Raw genomic sequence first — 14,396 nt, 5'->3', positions numbered from 1 at the left:
AGCATGGTCTCGCTCATCTTGTGTGGGGTCGTCATCTGGGAGGAGCCTGTTCAGAAGATATTCTGCTGTGCTTCTCCATCCTCTGGTCATTGCGCCGTCAGCTTATTTTAGTGTTGACAGAACTGTCAGTGTCTTAATTCGTCCTGTTTCTATCTTGAATGGTTTTCCCCAGATGTTGTTCTGTAGCTGGGTTTTTACAAAGTTGGTCCAGCAGACTTGCCTTGTTGTCTTTAGTTGGTTTTGGTATTTCCGTTTAGTGTCGCGATACAGATCAAGTCTTAGCTGTCTTTCAGGAGCTGTCTTTGCTTGTCGGTAGTACTTTCTTTTGTCCCATGAATCCTTCCTTAGTCTTGCCAGTTCTGTTGACCACGGTTGTTTCTGTCCCCAACCAGTTTTTGCTAGTAGTATAGCTGCTTCCTGTGCTCTTTGTAGGAAATCTGTCAGTACATGTGTTTTGTAATCTATACTGCCCTGAACGGTGTGTAATGATGGTGCCTCAACAATATCTTGAACTCTCTGCCAATCGACTCTTCCTATGAGTAAGTGCAGCTGTTCGTGGTCCATGTTATGTGCATTGATATATCTGTCTGTGGCTTCGACCACTGCGTTGTGGTCACTGTGTGTGGCTCTATCTAATACCCCTCCATGTATTGTAACAATACAAGAGAAAGAAAGTTGCTACTCACCGTATAGCGGAGATGCTGAGCCGCGATAGGCACAATAAAAAGATTCACACCATCATAGCTTCCGGCCATTAAGGCCTTTGTCAGCAGTACACACATATACACACATGCACACGCTCTTAATGGCTGACACTACAGATCACTTTATTAATAATTATAGTACAGGGTTACATCACCAGTTATGAGTTACATTTTCAGCAAGTACACAAAGTCCTTTCATCCATACATGTATTTTTTCATCATTACTAACTTTACGACATGAGCGGGTATACAATGTAAAAGGCATATTGCTATACACATAACTAGGTCTAGATTGAGACTTAGCATCTATTCCACAATGCCAGGTCTTGTAAGCGATGACATCTCGGTTGGCGAATGATTCCAATCCAGGTAGAGAGGCATTCTCACATCGGACGATGGCTAGAGTGAACCAACCACTTCCAGTATTCCCTGTGCCACCATCAAGACTAAAATTCACTCGACATCCTCGGACAAAGGCCTTAATGGCCGAAAGCTATGATGGTGTGAATCTTTTTATTGTGCCTATCACGGCTCAGCATCTCCGCTATATGGTGAGTAGCAACTTTCTTTCTCTTGTATTGTTACATTCCATCCTGGATTTTCCATTGTTTGACCCTCCATGTATTGACTAGTGGAAGAGATTTTGCATTCCCTAGAGAAAGGTGTATGTTACTTACACCACCAGCGTCTCCGAGGTAGGTAGGTGGCTGACCCTCCCTATTCAGTACGAACAGGTTGCATTCATTTACCACGTCAAGTACTAGTTGCCCTTTGTCGTCAGTTCTATCTGAGTTCCATAGGGGGCATTTTGCGTTGATATCAGTTAGAATGAGCAGCCTTTTTCTTTCTTTCCCTTTGGAAGTACCTTCAGATAAGGCATGACTTCCATAGCGGTAATCTAAGCATCAAAACTGGAGTTATATGAAAATTTTCTGGTTAGTTACAACTAGGAATGGTGTGTGTGGAGGTCCCTTAACAGATAAGAAATGTTGCTGACACGGGTAAGTCATCACGTCATGGGCATTCGTATCAAGGACAGCAAGTTTGAACGCAACCACAAATAACCTTGCTCCAATGCCCTACAAATGCCCACAAGGGTCCATCAGTCCAACAGTAACGTGTGGTGTGATAAACTACATAAATGACATTGATATTCATGATCAGCTGTTGTCATTTATGTTTTATTATTCTGGAGAGCAGTGTTGAAATGCTGATAAATAGTAGTTTCATAATCTTTGTATACATGTAGCTCATCTTGGGATTCTAAACTCTTAATACATGCCACACAATAAAAACTAAATAATATAAAATAAATCTGGAGAAATGCTACCTAAATGTAGACTGTCAATTCCTTGGTTTTCCTAATTTTATTTATTTTTTGCAGTCTATGTATATATGATTGTTATGTAATCACATATATATACTTTGACATGGGAGGGGGCGTGGGGGGGGGGGGGGGGGAGAAGCAGCACTGAAACTCTGCATAACATGTGCAGGGCTACAGCTATAAATAGAGATGCTGAATGAAATGCATTTGGCTGCCAAGAGAGCAATGCATGATGCCCTCAATGATTACTGTAGCAGATTATCATCTAGCGACCTTTTACAGAGCCCAAAGAAATTTTGGTCGTACGTAAAAGCTGATTGAGGCACCAAAGTTGGTGTCCAGTCCCTAGCAAATGAGACATAAACTGAAATAGTGGCTAGCAAAGCAAAAGCTGAAATGCTTAACTCTTGTGTTCAAATGTTCCTTTACAAAGAAACACCCAGTAAAATTGCCCCAATTTAATCTTTCTACTACTGAAAACACAAATGAAATAAGTATTAGTGGCAGTGGTGTTGAGAAACAGCTGAAATCATTACAACTGAACACAGTTCCAGGCCCCGATGGAATCCCTGTCAGATTGTATACAGACTATTGAAACAGCCCCTCTTCTAACTAAAATCTATCTTGGATCCCTCAAACAAAAACCATGACCAGTTCTTGGGAAAAAAAGTACAGGCCACACCCATCTACAAGGAGGGTGGTAGAGTGATCCACAAAACTACCATCTAGTATCCTCTGACACCATTTGTTGTAGAATCTTAGAGCATATTCTGAGCTCAAACATAATCAGGTATCTCTAACAGAATGTCGACCAGCATCGATTTCAAAACATCAGTCTTGAGCAACCCAACTCTCATTTTTCTCACATGACATACTGAAGGCTTTGGATCAAGGCAATCAGGTAGACGCAATATTCCTCAACTTCTGAAAAATGATTGACTCAGTACCACATTTATGCTTATTGTCAAACATATGATCATATTGGGTACCAAGTGAAATTTGTGACTGGACTGAGCACTTTTTAGTAGGAAGGACAGAGAATGTTTTCTTGGGTGGAGAGTCATCATCAGATATAGAGGTTGTGCCCAAGGGAAGTGTATTGGGACCAATGTTGTTCATGTTGTATATTAACTGTTGGGACCCTTGCTGTTAATGTTGTATGTTACTGACCTAGAACACAATATTAATAGTAAAGTCAGGCTTTTTGCAGATGATGCAGTTCTCTATAATGAAGCACTATATAAAAGAACCTGCACAAATATTCAGTCAGATCTTGATAAGATTTAAATGTGGGCAGAGATTGTTCACTTGCTCTAAACATTCAGAAATGTAAAATTTTGCTCTTCACAAAACAAAACAAAAAACAAAAAACCATTGCATCCTATGACTAAAATGTCAATGAGTCATTGTTGGAATCAGCCACCTCATACAAATACTTGGGTGAAATACTTTGTAGGGATATAAAATGGATTGATCACACAGGTTCAGCTGTGGGTAAAGCAGGTGGCAGGCTCTGGTTTATCGGTAAAATACTGGTCTACAAAGGAGATTCTTTACAAATCACTTGTGTAACTCGTTCTACAATATTGCTCAAGCGTGAGGGACGCATACGAGATAGGACTAACAGGGGATATTGAACATGTACAGAGTAGGGCAGCATGAATGGTCGCATGTTTGATTAATATGTAGGAGAGTCACAGATATACTAAAGGAACTAAAATAGTAGACTCTTGAAGATATACATAAACTATACAGAAAAAGTCTATTAACAAAGTTTCAGGAACTGGCCCTCGACTGATCACTCACATGTGGATTATGAGGCTAAGATTAGATTAATTACTGCATGCACAGAGGCACTCAAACAATCATTCTCCCTGCGCTCCATACATGAATGGAATGGGAAGAGAGCCTAATAACTGGTACATTGGGATGTACTCTCTGTTGTGCACCTCACAGTGGTTTGCAGAGTGTAGATGTAGATGCAGGACAAAAAAATGACAAACGGTTAATTTTTTTTCAGTATGCTATGAGGCATATAAAAATAACATCACCACCTTACCTGTATGTCACTTATGATGGACCATTGCTTGTATTCAGTGAAATAATTATTGAACCACTAAACACACAATTTGCATAAAATGCTCCTAAGCTTAAATTCGACTTGTTCTTCCATCTGATGTACTAATCAAATGTGTACTGAAACATAACTCAGAATAAATTTGGAAGCTTCATGTGTGCTGCAAGTAAAGAATATGAAAATTTTCATATTTATCTGACATGTTCCACACCCATGAGAATCAATACATTTTTTGGTCTATGGCACAAAACTAAATTTAAATAAGGTTACCGTAATATTAACCTTATTTACATTCAGTTTTGTGCCATAGACCAAAAAATGTATTGATTCTCATGGGTGTGGAACATGTCAGATAAATATGAATAGTTTTGGCCATAACTTAAGTGACAGTTTTCTATTTGGTTTTATATGCACACCCTTGTGAAATAATGGAAAGAACTTTCATCAAGTGAAATAAATAATATATCCATGTTCCTCAGTCCAGTAAGCCCAACAGAGCTCCTAAATACCATTAATTCACTGAAGAGTAAGTATTCAACTGGTATTGATGATAGTCCAGATTATATTATAAAAATAACAGCAAGACAAATACTTTCACCTTTATTCGACATATGCAATTCATCCTTATCGTGTGGTGTCTTCCCTCAGCAGCTGAAAATGGCAAAAGTAATACCCCTATATAAAAAAGGTGATCATCACTGTATGGGTAACTACAGGCCAGTGTTTCTATTGTCAGGGTTTGAAAATTATTGAAAAAGTGTTCCTTTCAAAACTAATTACATTCTTTGACAAGAATAATATTATTTCTGGATGTCAACATGGCTTCAGAACACAGAGATCAATTGAAACTGCCACTTTCAATCTGAAACCCACAGGAAGTAGCTAATATGTTTAATAACTATTTTATAAATGTAACAGAGAAACTACTACAACAGACTTCTAATAGAAAACAGCATACAGAAACAGGGAAAAAAGTCTCAAGCAGATCAATGTTTCTGTACCCAACAAATGTATAAGAAGTACAGGTTACAATAAAAAGTCTCAAAATGAAACACTCTGCAGGCGTACATGATATACCTGATTTCATTATAAAGAAGTGTGGAGACTTGATTACTGAGCCCTTAACCCACCTATGTGATCTATCTTTTGCTACAGGAACTTTTCCTTCATGATTGAAAACAGCAAAACTAAAGCCATTATACAAGAAAGGAAACAAAGATGATATTTCCAACTACAGACCACTGGCACTCCTGTCTGCTTTCTCAAAAATATTAGAAAGGTTTTTCAATAAGAGGTAAATGGCATTCGGTCAGAATCTCAACACGGATTTAGAGCAAACTGCTCAACCGAATCTGCAGTTCACTCCTTTCTATTAGAGGCACTGTTAGCATTAGACAGCAAAAAACTTACCATGGGCATATTTTTAGATTTGTCAAAGGCATTTGGCACCATAAATCATGACAAATTGCTATACAAGCTAGACAATCTTGGCATTAGGGGAACAGCTAACAGTTGGCTCAGCTCTTATCTTAAGAACAGGGAACAATATGTGGAAATAGATCAAGAAAGGGACAATGTCATTAGGAAATATAATTCCAAGCTATTGACTGTTAAATATGGAGTGCCACAAGGATCCGTAATGGGTCCTGTTCTGTTCTTACTCTATGTAAATGACCTAAACATAAGCAATGACAACAGTAAAATATTTCAATTTGCTGATGATACGAGTGTTCTAATTACAGGAAACTCAGAAGAAACTCTTGTAAAAAACATAAAAGAAGCCGCTGACAGGCTAAAATGTTACTTTGATGACAATGACTTAATAATAAACACTGAAAAAACTGTAGCTATGGATATACACACAGCACAAACAAAAAATCTGATATCACCCAATCTAGACCTATATGGGCAGACAATTGCCAAAACAGCCTGTACCAAATTTCTTGGACTTCATCTACAAGACAACTTGAAATGGAAAGCACACATTGAACAAATGAACAAAAAATTAAGTACTTCTTGTTTTGTGCTGTGTACATTAAAAAACTGTACCAGCTACAAACCCTTCAGTGTATATATTATGCAGTTGTAAACTCTCACCTCCGGTATGGGATTATGTTCTGGGAAAATTCTGGAGATGCCATCAAAACATTCAAAATTAAAAAAATAATTATAAGAATAATGGAAGGGGTAGATAATCACAAATCATGTAGACCATTTTTTCAAAAAAGGATGATCCTGCCACTTCCTTGCATATATATATACTTGAAAATATAATGTATTTAAAGCAAAACTTACATACAAAAAGACCACTCATCACTCAAAATCACACAATGCACAGCTATGATACAAGACACAAACTGGATGTACATGTTCAAAGTGCCAACACAAAGTTATTTCAAAACAGCCTTATCCATCCTAGTATCAAGCTATACAATGCCTTACCAGATACCACTAAACACATACAAAACATTGGTCACTTCAAATCTAAACTAAAGTTGTACTTGGTTGCTGCTTTTACACAATAAATGAATACCTACAAAACTAAATTTTTGTGTGTTTACCCGATGTAGTCTCATTCAGAAGAAAATTTGTATTTTATCTCTCTGTACATAGTGTAACAACATTTATTTAAGTATTCATCATTAATTGATATATTAATGTGTGTTATTACATACAAAGGTATATTACATGTAAAACTGTTAATATTAACAAAAAAAATCCAAATATCTCTAGCACATTGTGCAGCTGTAGATGAAAATGGATCAATAACTCAAACAGAACAAAATCTTAAATGCAGTGGACAACCACAGAAATATCTCAGGTTTATTCTTGGACCTAACAAAAGCTTTTGATGTGATTGATCATTTTATACTCCTGAGGAAACTTCAATGGTATGGTGTAAGAGGTGTGCCAAATCATTGGATTAAATCATATTTGGAATATCGTTCTCAGGTAACTGAAATTAAGTACATGGAAGGAAATGAACTCCAGGTACACCTTTCAGAACCATGTGTACTAAGTCATGGTGTTCCACAGGGCTCCATTTTAGGTACCTTTCTTTTTTTTTTTTCTTTTCTTTTTGGTCTTCGTTAGTGATTTCCCATCACACGTTAGGGATTCTGAATCTGTACTGTTTGCAGATGACACTAGTCTATTGATGGAAAGGAATAAAGAAGAAAATTTTACTGCATCTGCAAAAGATATTACAAAAGGAGTGTCTGAATGGTTTACCAGAAACAGGCTAATAATTAATCCCCAAAAAATGGTATTCATGAATTTCTACACTGATCAAAATAAAAATCCGGCACAACCTGTGATATGTATAGATAACCAAACATTAGTGCTGTCAATGAAACTAAATTTCTTGGGATTCATATCCAGGAAAATCTTACATGGAGCACTCATATCACAGCCCTAAATTCAAAACTAGCAAAAGTGAGCTATGCGATAAGAATTCTCTGCAACAGTACTAGTGCAGAAACAGTTAGGGCTGTATACTTTGCTCGTGTACATTCAATACTGAAGTACGGTATCATTTTCTGGGGAAATGTACATCAGACCATAATAGTTTCCAGGAAGCAAAAGGCAATTATAAGAATAATGAAATAAGTGAGCAGCAGAAAATCATGCAAACGTTTCTTTAAAGATCTAAAGATCCTACCCCTTCCCTGCATTAGTATACTGGAAGTAGTCATGCATGTCAAAAAAAGCATACTGAGAAAAGAAAACCTTTTTCCTGAAAACAAAAGTGTCCATGATTACAGTACCCAGTCAGACAGTGCCATACATGCTAATCATTGTAATACCACATTATGCCAAAAAGGTGTATATTATGCAGGAAGAAAACCTTACAGCAGATTACCAAGACATATAAAATCTCTTCCTGAACTACAAAGCTTTAAAAAGTCTGTGACATCCTACCTTATGAAAAACTGCTACTATTCAATCTCACAGTATCTTATGCAAGACAAAATGTAATTTCTATCTTAAATTGTAGAAATAATATATATATTTTTCAAAAATTTGTATTTATTAACTGTACAGATCCAATTTGTCGTAGAAATTTAAAAAATGTATGTTTAACATTTGAAAAACCAATAGCTAAAAAGGTTTTCTGTCCAATATCCTGTGTACAATATATGTACTGAAAAAGATTTATATGGGCAAACAAATAAAAAAAAATAATGCGCCAAAAATAAGTATGTCCACCACTCACCAATCGCCATGCCGACACGTCCACCCAGGAGGCCTCCACAAATAGTTGTTAAACAAGCAATAACACCTCCCGTAACCGATTTCCTGACTGCAACTTTCACGTTTTCGTGTTCTGCCACAATGGCAAGGGCATCCATTATTTCTCGAGTACTGAGTGGCATTTTCTTAAATATGGCAGACTATGAACAAGAATTAATATTTCGTTAAAGAAATTCATTGCAACTCTCACAAAATTTACTGCGCATCATTTTTTTTAAACAGAACATACATCAGCCTACCTCGTAAATATTTTTAAAAAAAATTAAGGCAACAATGGCAGTACTCTATACGATATCGCGCTAGTCTTGACTTCAAAACAGAATATACATCAGCCTACCTCGTAAATATTTTTAAAAAAAATGAAGGCAACAATGGCAGTACTCTATACGATATCGCGCTAGTCTTGTCTTGACTTCAAAATCAGTCCTTAACTCCACTGCGCAAACTTCCAGTTTTTCCCCGGTGCAGAGATTATATTATGCTGTAGGCTGTAGCAGCCAATCACATGATTACACAGCTATTCAGCGGTTTAGCATATGAAAAATTGCCATGTATGTGACATAAACTCAGGAAATACCTACACTGATTAATCTTATTTTTTACCAACGGAAATATTTTTTATGTTTTGTATCCTCGTCTAGCCTTAAAAACGCAAGTGCCTTTATTTGTATATACGTCACTACAGGTATTGTGGCTGCACACCAGTGACCTCAATACTAACTGGATGGCGAACTACGGCTGTCACGGCGTGCCGTTGTCTGCAGTTAGTCAAGAAACTGGACGTGATATTTCAGTTACAAAGTGGGCACTTGTTTTCGTTCGACAGTATCCACACTCTTGACGATAATAAAGCCACTGTGTTAACAGATTAGATTAGATTAGATTAATACTAGTTCCATGGATCATGAATACGATATTTCGTAATGATGTGGAACGAGTCGAATTTTCCAATACATGACATAATTAGGTTAATTTAACAACATACTTTAGTTAATATAACAACTTTATTTTTTTTTATTTTATTTTTTTTTAAAGCAACGAACTACCAATTTCGTTTTACGCTCATGAACACAAGTCTACTGTAATATCGTAAATATAGAGTACCTAAAAGCGAAGAAATACTTTTCCGAGGCGTAAGGAACAGTTTTTCACACATATGTAATGCACTTACCACTGGCGACATCGTCTTCGGCGTTGGAAAAAACGTAATGGGGTTTATTTAAACGTGAATTCTGGATATCCTCAACAATATGCTAATTATTGTCAGGCACCAAATGAAACAACCAAAATTACGCGTGAGACTGACACGAAAATTGTTCTCTTCGTTTACTGAACTAATTCACATGTACCAAGATGGAATTTGCGATGAAATCAGTTGGTTTAAAGTGCATATTTAACTGAGAACTTACGTATATATATAAACAGTTCAGTCAATTTGGGTTAACTTTGCACCATTTTTTTCCGTCTTTTTGAAAGCACTGCACAATGTACCTTACAACAGATACTAAAATTTAAAACGTGCTGCTAAGCTGGTCTTGGCAATTAGGAAATATGTACTAGAGACGCTCTCTTGGAGTAAAATTTCAATTTTACTACTGGTACAAAATTACTGTCATTTTGGGTAACTTTGGTCTTAAAAAACATAATATTTTTTCCCATATCTAATGTTCTGAAGAAATTTACATCACAACAAAAGGAAATTAGGTGTTAATAAGAAGTAAAAACAGTGTTGATTCAGTTTCCAGATTTATTTCGAAATATCAAGATGTTTGTATCAGTCTGGCAGTGTTCAACTTAAATCACTGTCAGAAGCTTACTTCACAGTCAAAGCAATTAAAGAAAAATCACAAGCCTAAGAGCTTTTAGGGAGGTGGAAAAACATTTGAATGAATCACAGAGGTAATAAAAACGTGACTTTTATACAAAATAATACAAACAGGTGTGACACCAGCCATTCGAAACAAAAATAGCAGTTGGTACAAAGATAGCATGATTAGTTAAAAGCTACCCTGATTGTAATGTCTCAAGTAACACTTTCATATGTCTATGTACTTTTTTATCGTTTGTAAAATGATTAATACTGTAAACATTAAGCATGAGCAAGTATATTGAAACGAGAACACAAAAACACACTGAAACACAAAATATGAAATTTAGTTTTTTCATTTCCATACATTTTTAACCACTACTGCAATGTTACAGGCACAACATTAAACATTACTGAATAAAATAATCTTGCTGAGTTTTTGTCTTACACTAGATGTATTGTGACCTATCTTCTCAACTGAAAACCTTTTCCCATTTGCTTTCAGCCACTCGTAAATGTACCTAGATGCTATCTTACGCGCAAGCCGTGTCTCATGCAAATCTTCAACTCCGCATCCATTATGGAAGTCATGGTCAAGTTGAGGGAATGAATAGTTCATAAATCTTAAGGACACACATGACAATCTTAGTAATTAAGTGCTTTTGCCTCATGTCACCATTGACAACAAACATTTGAAACAATTTTTCTGAGCGCTCCACCACAGAGTATACAAGGACTACTTGTTTCAATAAGCTTACCTTGGCTTACAAATTTCGTGAATGAGCTCTTTTCTGCAGTACTGAGAAGTGCTTACATTACGGCATTACAAACGACAGGTGGCCTAAGAATGTAGAGGCACTTCTTACATGTAACTTGTTTTGAAATTGTGAGGGCAACATATCCTGCAGTGTAGTACAAAATGTTCTACTTGTATGTAGAAAACGGAGTACCCTCTTCAATAGATGAGCACCATTTTTCTACTTCATCTACAAACATAAAAGAATCATCATCATCATCTATAAGAGGACGCTTTTGTGATCAGAAATCACTCAGTCCCACAGGTACCATTAAACACATGTTAAAATTTGTACAGTTTCCCCCAACAGTGCTAACATTACTGCCTAAAAGCAACTTATGCATAGCACACTTCAACTGATATGAATTTGGGTTATTCATCCAACCCCCTCTGGATCCTCACACATGAGAAGAAGAGTTCAATATGATCTTGGGAAAACTTGGATTGCCAGCTCTTCTCAAAATATCTATAGCATCTGCAACACTAGAACTGAAAGTGTTTTAACTGCTAACCAGACATTCACGTTTTTATTAATGTAATTAATATGTTGTCCTGGTAACTTGTTAGCAAATGTCATGCCTTCCTCAATTTGCAACTCATTTAGTTCCTTTAAGTACTGCCACTAAAGACACATATCCAAAATGCAGTGAACATTGTGGTTTGAAACTGGGTAAAGGAACTTAGAAGAAAAAAATTTTGATGAAAATAAATACTGCATTCCAATAAATGAAGAGTACTTATATTTCTCCTTGTGCCATCACAAGTGACTGCCCAAATCCTGATGCCTGAACTGCATAGCCTCTCCAGAACAGAGTTTATTACCTTTGCCTGCACACTAATATCAAATCCATTCACTAAAAATATGGGACACTTTAATTTACCTTTTATGGACACAAGCATAAAAATTAATGCCTCTGAAGTTTCTTTCACTTCTTTTGATTTTTCAACTTCTCCTCCAAAATCTGCAAAACCTGTATACCTCTTAGTTTCCTGGTCCAATACTACCTGTTTTCTAATTGCCACACTGTCTATTATGAGGCTAAAACCTTTAAATTCAGTTCTCACTTGATGGTTAAACTCAAAGTACCCGAACACATCACTTAAAAGGCCAGGATCACAATTAACGGTCCCTACCCAACAAGGAATCAGATTTGTGAGGCAGAGGCATTAATGTCTAAACATTCATACACATTAGGAGAGTAAAAATACACCGTCATTGCAAACATTTTAATGTCTGTTTTGTACCTGTTTCCCTTGGATGACACTGAATTATTCAATAAATTGCACACTAATTCCCCCTGAGTCCCTGTTCGTTGATTCAGGAATTCATGCAGCTTCACTGTTAGATGAACCTTCTCTTTCAGAGCACTTATGATGTCTTTCATTGAACAGTTTTTCTTTTCTCTTCTCCTAATTATTTCCTCCAGGCTCTTGATTTTTCTTCTCAGTGCGTCCACATCTGATAAAAAATTGCATATGGCAGTAGCCTTGTCAATCATTTCTATTTGTGTTTGAGATCCACATTCCTTAGATGTTTGCAACTCAGAGAAAGCTGAAACAGGAGTAGAATACAAGTAGTACAGGCATGAAACAATGTTTGGCAAGTACTTTCGAAAAAACATGTTTGTTTCAAAACAAAAACAATGTTTGTGTGAAGTGACTAACCTGTTCAATATAATCGTGAGTTTGTATAGTAGACTGTTCAGTTGTTATTCTAATCTGTCGCCTTGGTTGCTTTTCCTTGGGCATTAAATGCGTTGGAAACGCAAACTGTGATGGCACTGCATCAGGTTTGAGTTGCCATTCGAAGTACCAGGCCTTACTAAATAATCTTCTTACAAAACGTTATCTCCACACAAGAAACTAGCCCTTGTAGGAGTGAAACCTTTGCGTTTAGTGGCAATTACCTACTGTTTCAGCAAATCGTCTTTTTCTAGAGGAAACCTGTCCAAAACAGAAGACACATGCAAGGCAACGACCAAGATATTTACGAGATTGTTGTCATTTATTGACATTAAATTATTACCTGTGGAAAGTTAAATCACTTTCTTTGCTCCACAAGTTCGTACAGTTATATGTGGAACAAAAAATAACAATTTTTCACTCACAACACACACTTCGTTAACAGCAAGAGAAACTTTCTACCTAACTAAAAGATGGCCGACAACGTAAACAGTCCTAAGACGACACGGATAAAAGCTATGGTCAAAGACAGAAGATGTACGTCCAGTAAGTAAGTCTAACGTAACAGTCGCGACACTTAGCCTCGATTTTTTTTGTTGCCTACCGCGCCAGCAGCGCCCCAAGCGGCCAGTAACTTAAACTGTGAGTTCGGCGCGATCGTAAAAAAGCGAATAGTGGTTGTTTATTTTTATTTCTACAAAGGTTTTTACAAGTGGTAGCGATTGTAGTGCAATAAATTGCAGCAACAAAAGGAAGAATACACTACAGCTGTCTTTTTTAGGTTTTCTATGGATCATGAGAGATATATACCATCATGTTACTAAACTGTATCGTCAGGATTCACTTGCAAACCACTTGTGTATTAATGTTTCGTTTTAGGCCGGTATTACACTATCAAATTTCTTTGTCCAATATCTTTGTCCAATATCTTTGTCAAAGATTTTTGATAGTGTAATAGGGATCTTTGACAAATGTCGTCCAATATTTGATCAAATCTAGGCCGAGGCCGTATATTTGATCAAAGAAATCGCTTGTCTTCTGTTCACTGCAATGCGAAATGTTACCACGCGGAGCGCTAGCATCGCTGCAGCGTTCTGTCGTCTGTAGTGTTTTTATAACCATTGCCGGTAAATACAATTGGTGTGTGCCAACAACTACAGAATTAATAGAGATGTCTGAAGCTTATGAGGCGCTTTACAACGTGAGGCACCCTGAATACAAAAATACATTAAGAAGATTGGAGACCTAACCTAACCTAACATAACCCTCTCCTGTAGCAAGGAATCGGAGTGTTATAGTGAGCCTGTCTTCTGAAGATATAGCAGTTCTTAAGTGAAAATTGTGCTTTGTGATATGAGGATACACTTCATTGAGCACATACAGAAATGTATGCTCATCCATTCTTAAGTAATTGATGTACGACTTGACGTCTTCCACTGTAAGCTCACGTAACAAGTTTTGTTGAATGCTTTTATCGTGTCGTCGTAAAACCCACGGCTTCACCCAGATTAGATTAGTTTTTCGTTCCATAGATCCGTGCTGAGGAGATCCTCGTGGATGTGGAATATGTCGATTTTTTTTAAGCTGAAATAAAAATACTAATGGTATGAATAAATACAATACATCATTTGTTTCTATTAAAAATTTCGCCAATGGAGTAGAAGGAGTTGGCCAGTAGTAAGTCTTTCAGGCTCCTTTTAAACTGATCTTTATTTCTAACTAAATTTTTTATGTTTCCTGGCAAATTA

The 14,396-nt window shown here is 36.7% G+C and overlaps 1 protein-coding gene and 1 long non-coding RNA gene across 3 annotated transcripts in view; both read right to left on the bottom strand.

Moving 5' to 3' along the window:
* LOC124621993 (protein C19orf12 homolog) overlaps positions 1 to 8,817 on the bottom strand; it is a 33,889-nt gene extending 25,072 nt beyond the window's left edge. Inside the window, exons 1-2 of one of the 2 annotated variants that reach the window (XM_047147536.1) lie at positions 8,700 to 8,817; positions 8,325 to 8,502 (exon numbers count right to left, since the gene is read on the bottom strand). In XM_047147536.1, the coding sequence (XP_047003492.1) occupies positions 8,325 to 8,484 (160 nt within the window). In that variant the 5' untranslated portion in view covers positions 8,485 to 8,502; positions 8,700 to 8,817. Of the gene's footprint in view, positions 1 to 8,324; positions 8,503 to 8,601; positions 8,671 to 8,699 lie in introns of those variants that run through there. The other variant, XM_047147537.1, reaches the window with a different exon arrangement.
* Positions 8,818 to 10,108: 1,291 nt separating this feature from the next.
* Positions 10,109 to 13,160, bottom strand: LOC124621994. The gene is made up of 3 exons (XR_006980592.1): positions 12,992 to 13,160; positions 12,631 to 12,909; positions 10,109 to 12,517 (listed from the first exon to the last, which is right to left on the bottom strand). It is a non-coding gene; the product is annotated as an uncharacterized LOC124621994 (long non-coding RNA).
* Between the last annotated feature and the right edge of the window lie 1,236 nt (positions 13,161 to 14,396).

This window comes from Schistocerca americana, chromosome 7 (assembly GCF_021461395.2).
Source record: "Schistocerca americana isolate TAMUIC-IGC-003095 chromosome 7, iqSchAmer2.1, whole genome shotgun sequence".
Taxonomy (NCBI): domain Eukaryota; kingdom Metazoa; phylum Arthropoda; class Insecta; order Orthoptera; family Acrididae; genus Schistocerca; species Schistocerca americana.
Note: the sequence above shows the minus strand (reverse complement) of the source record. Positions and strands in the feature narration are given on the sequence as shown.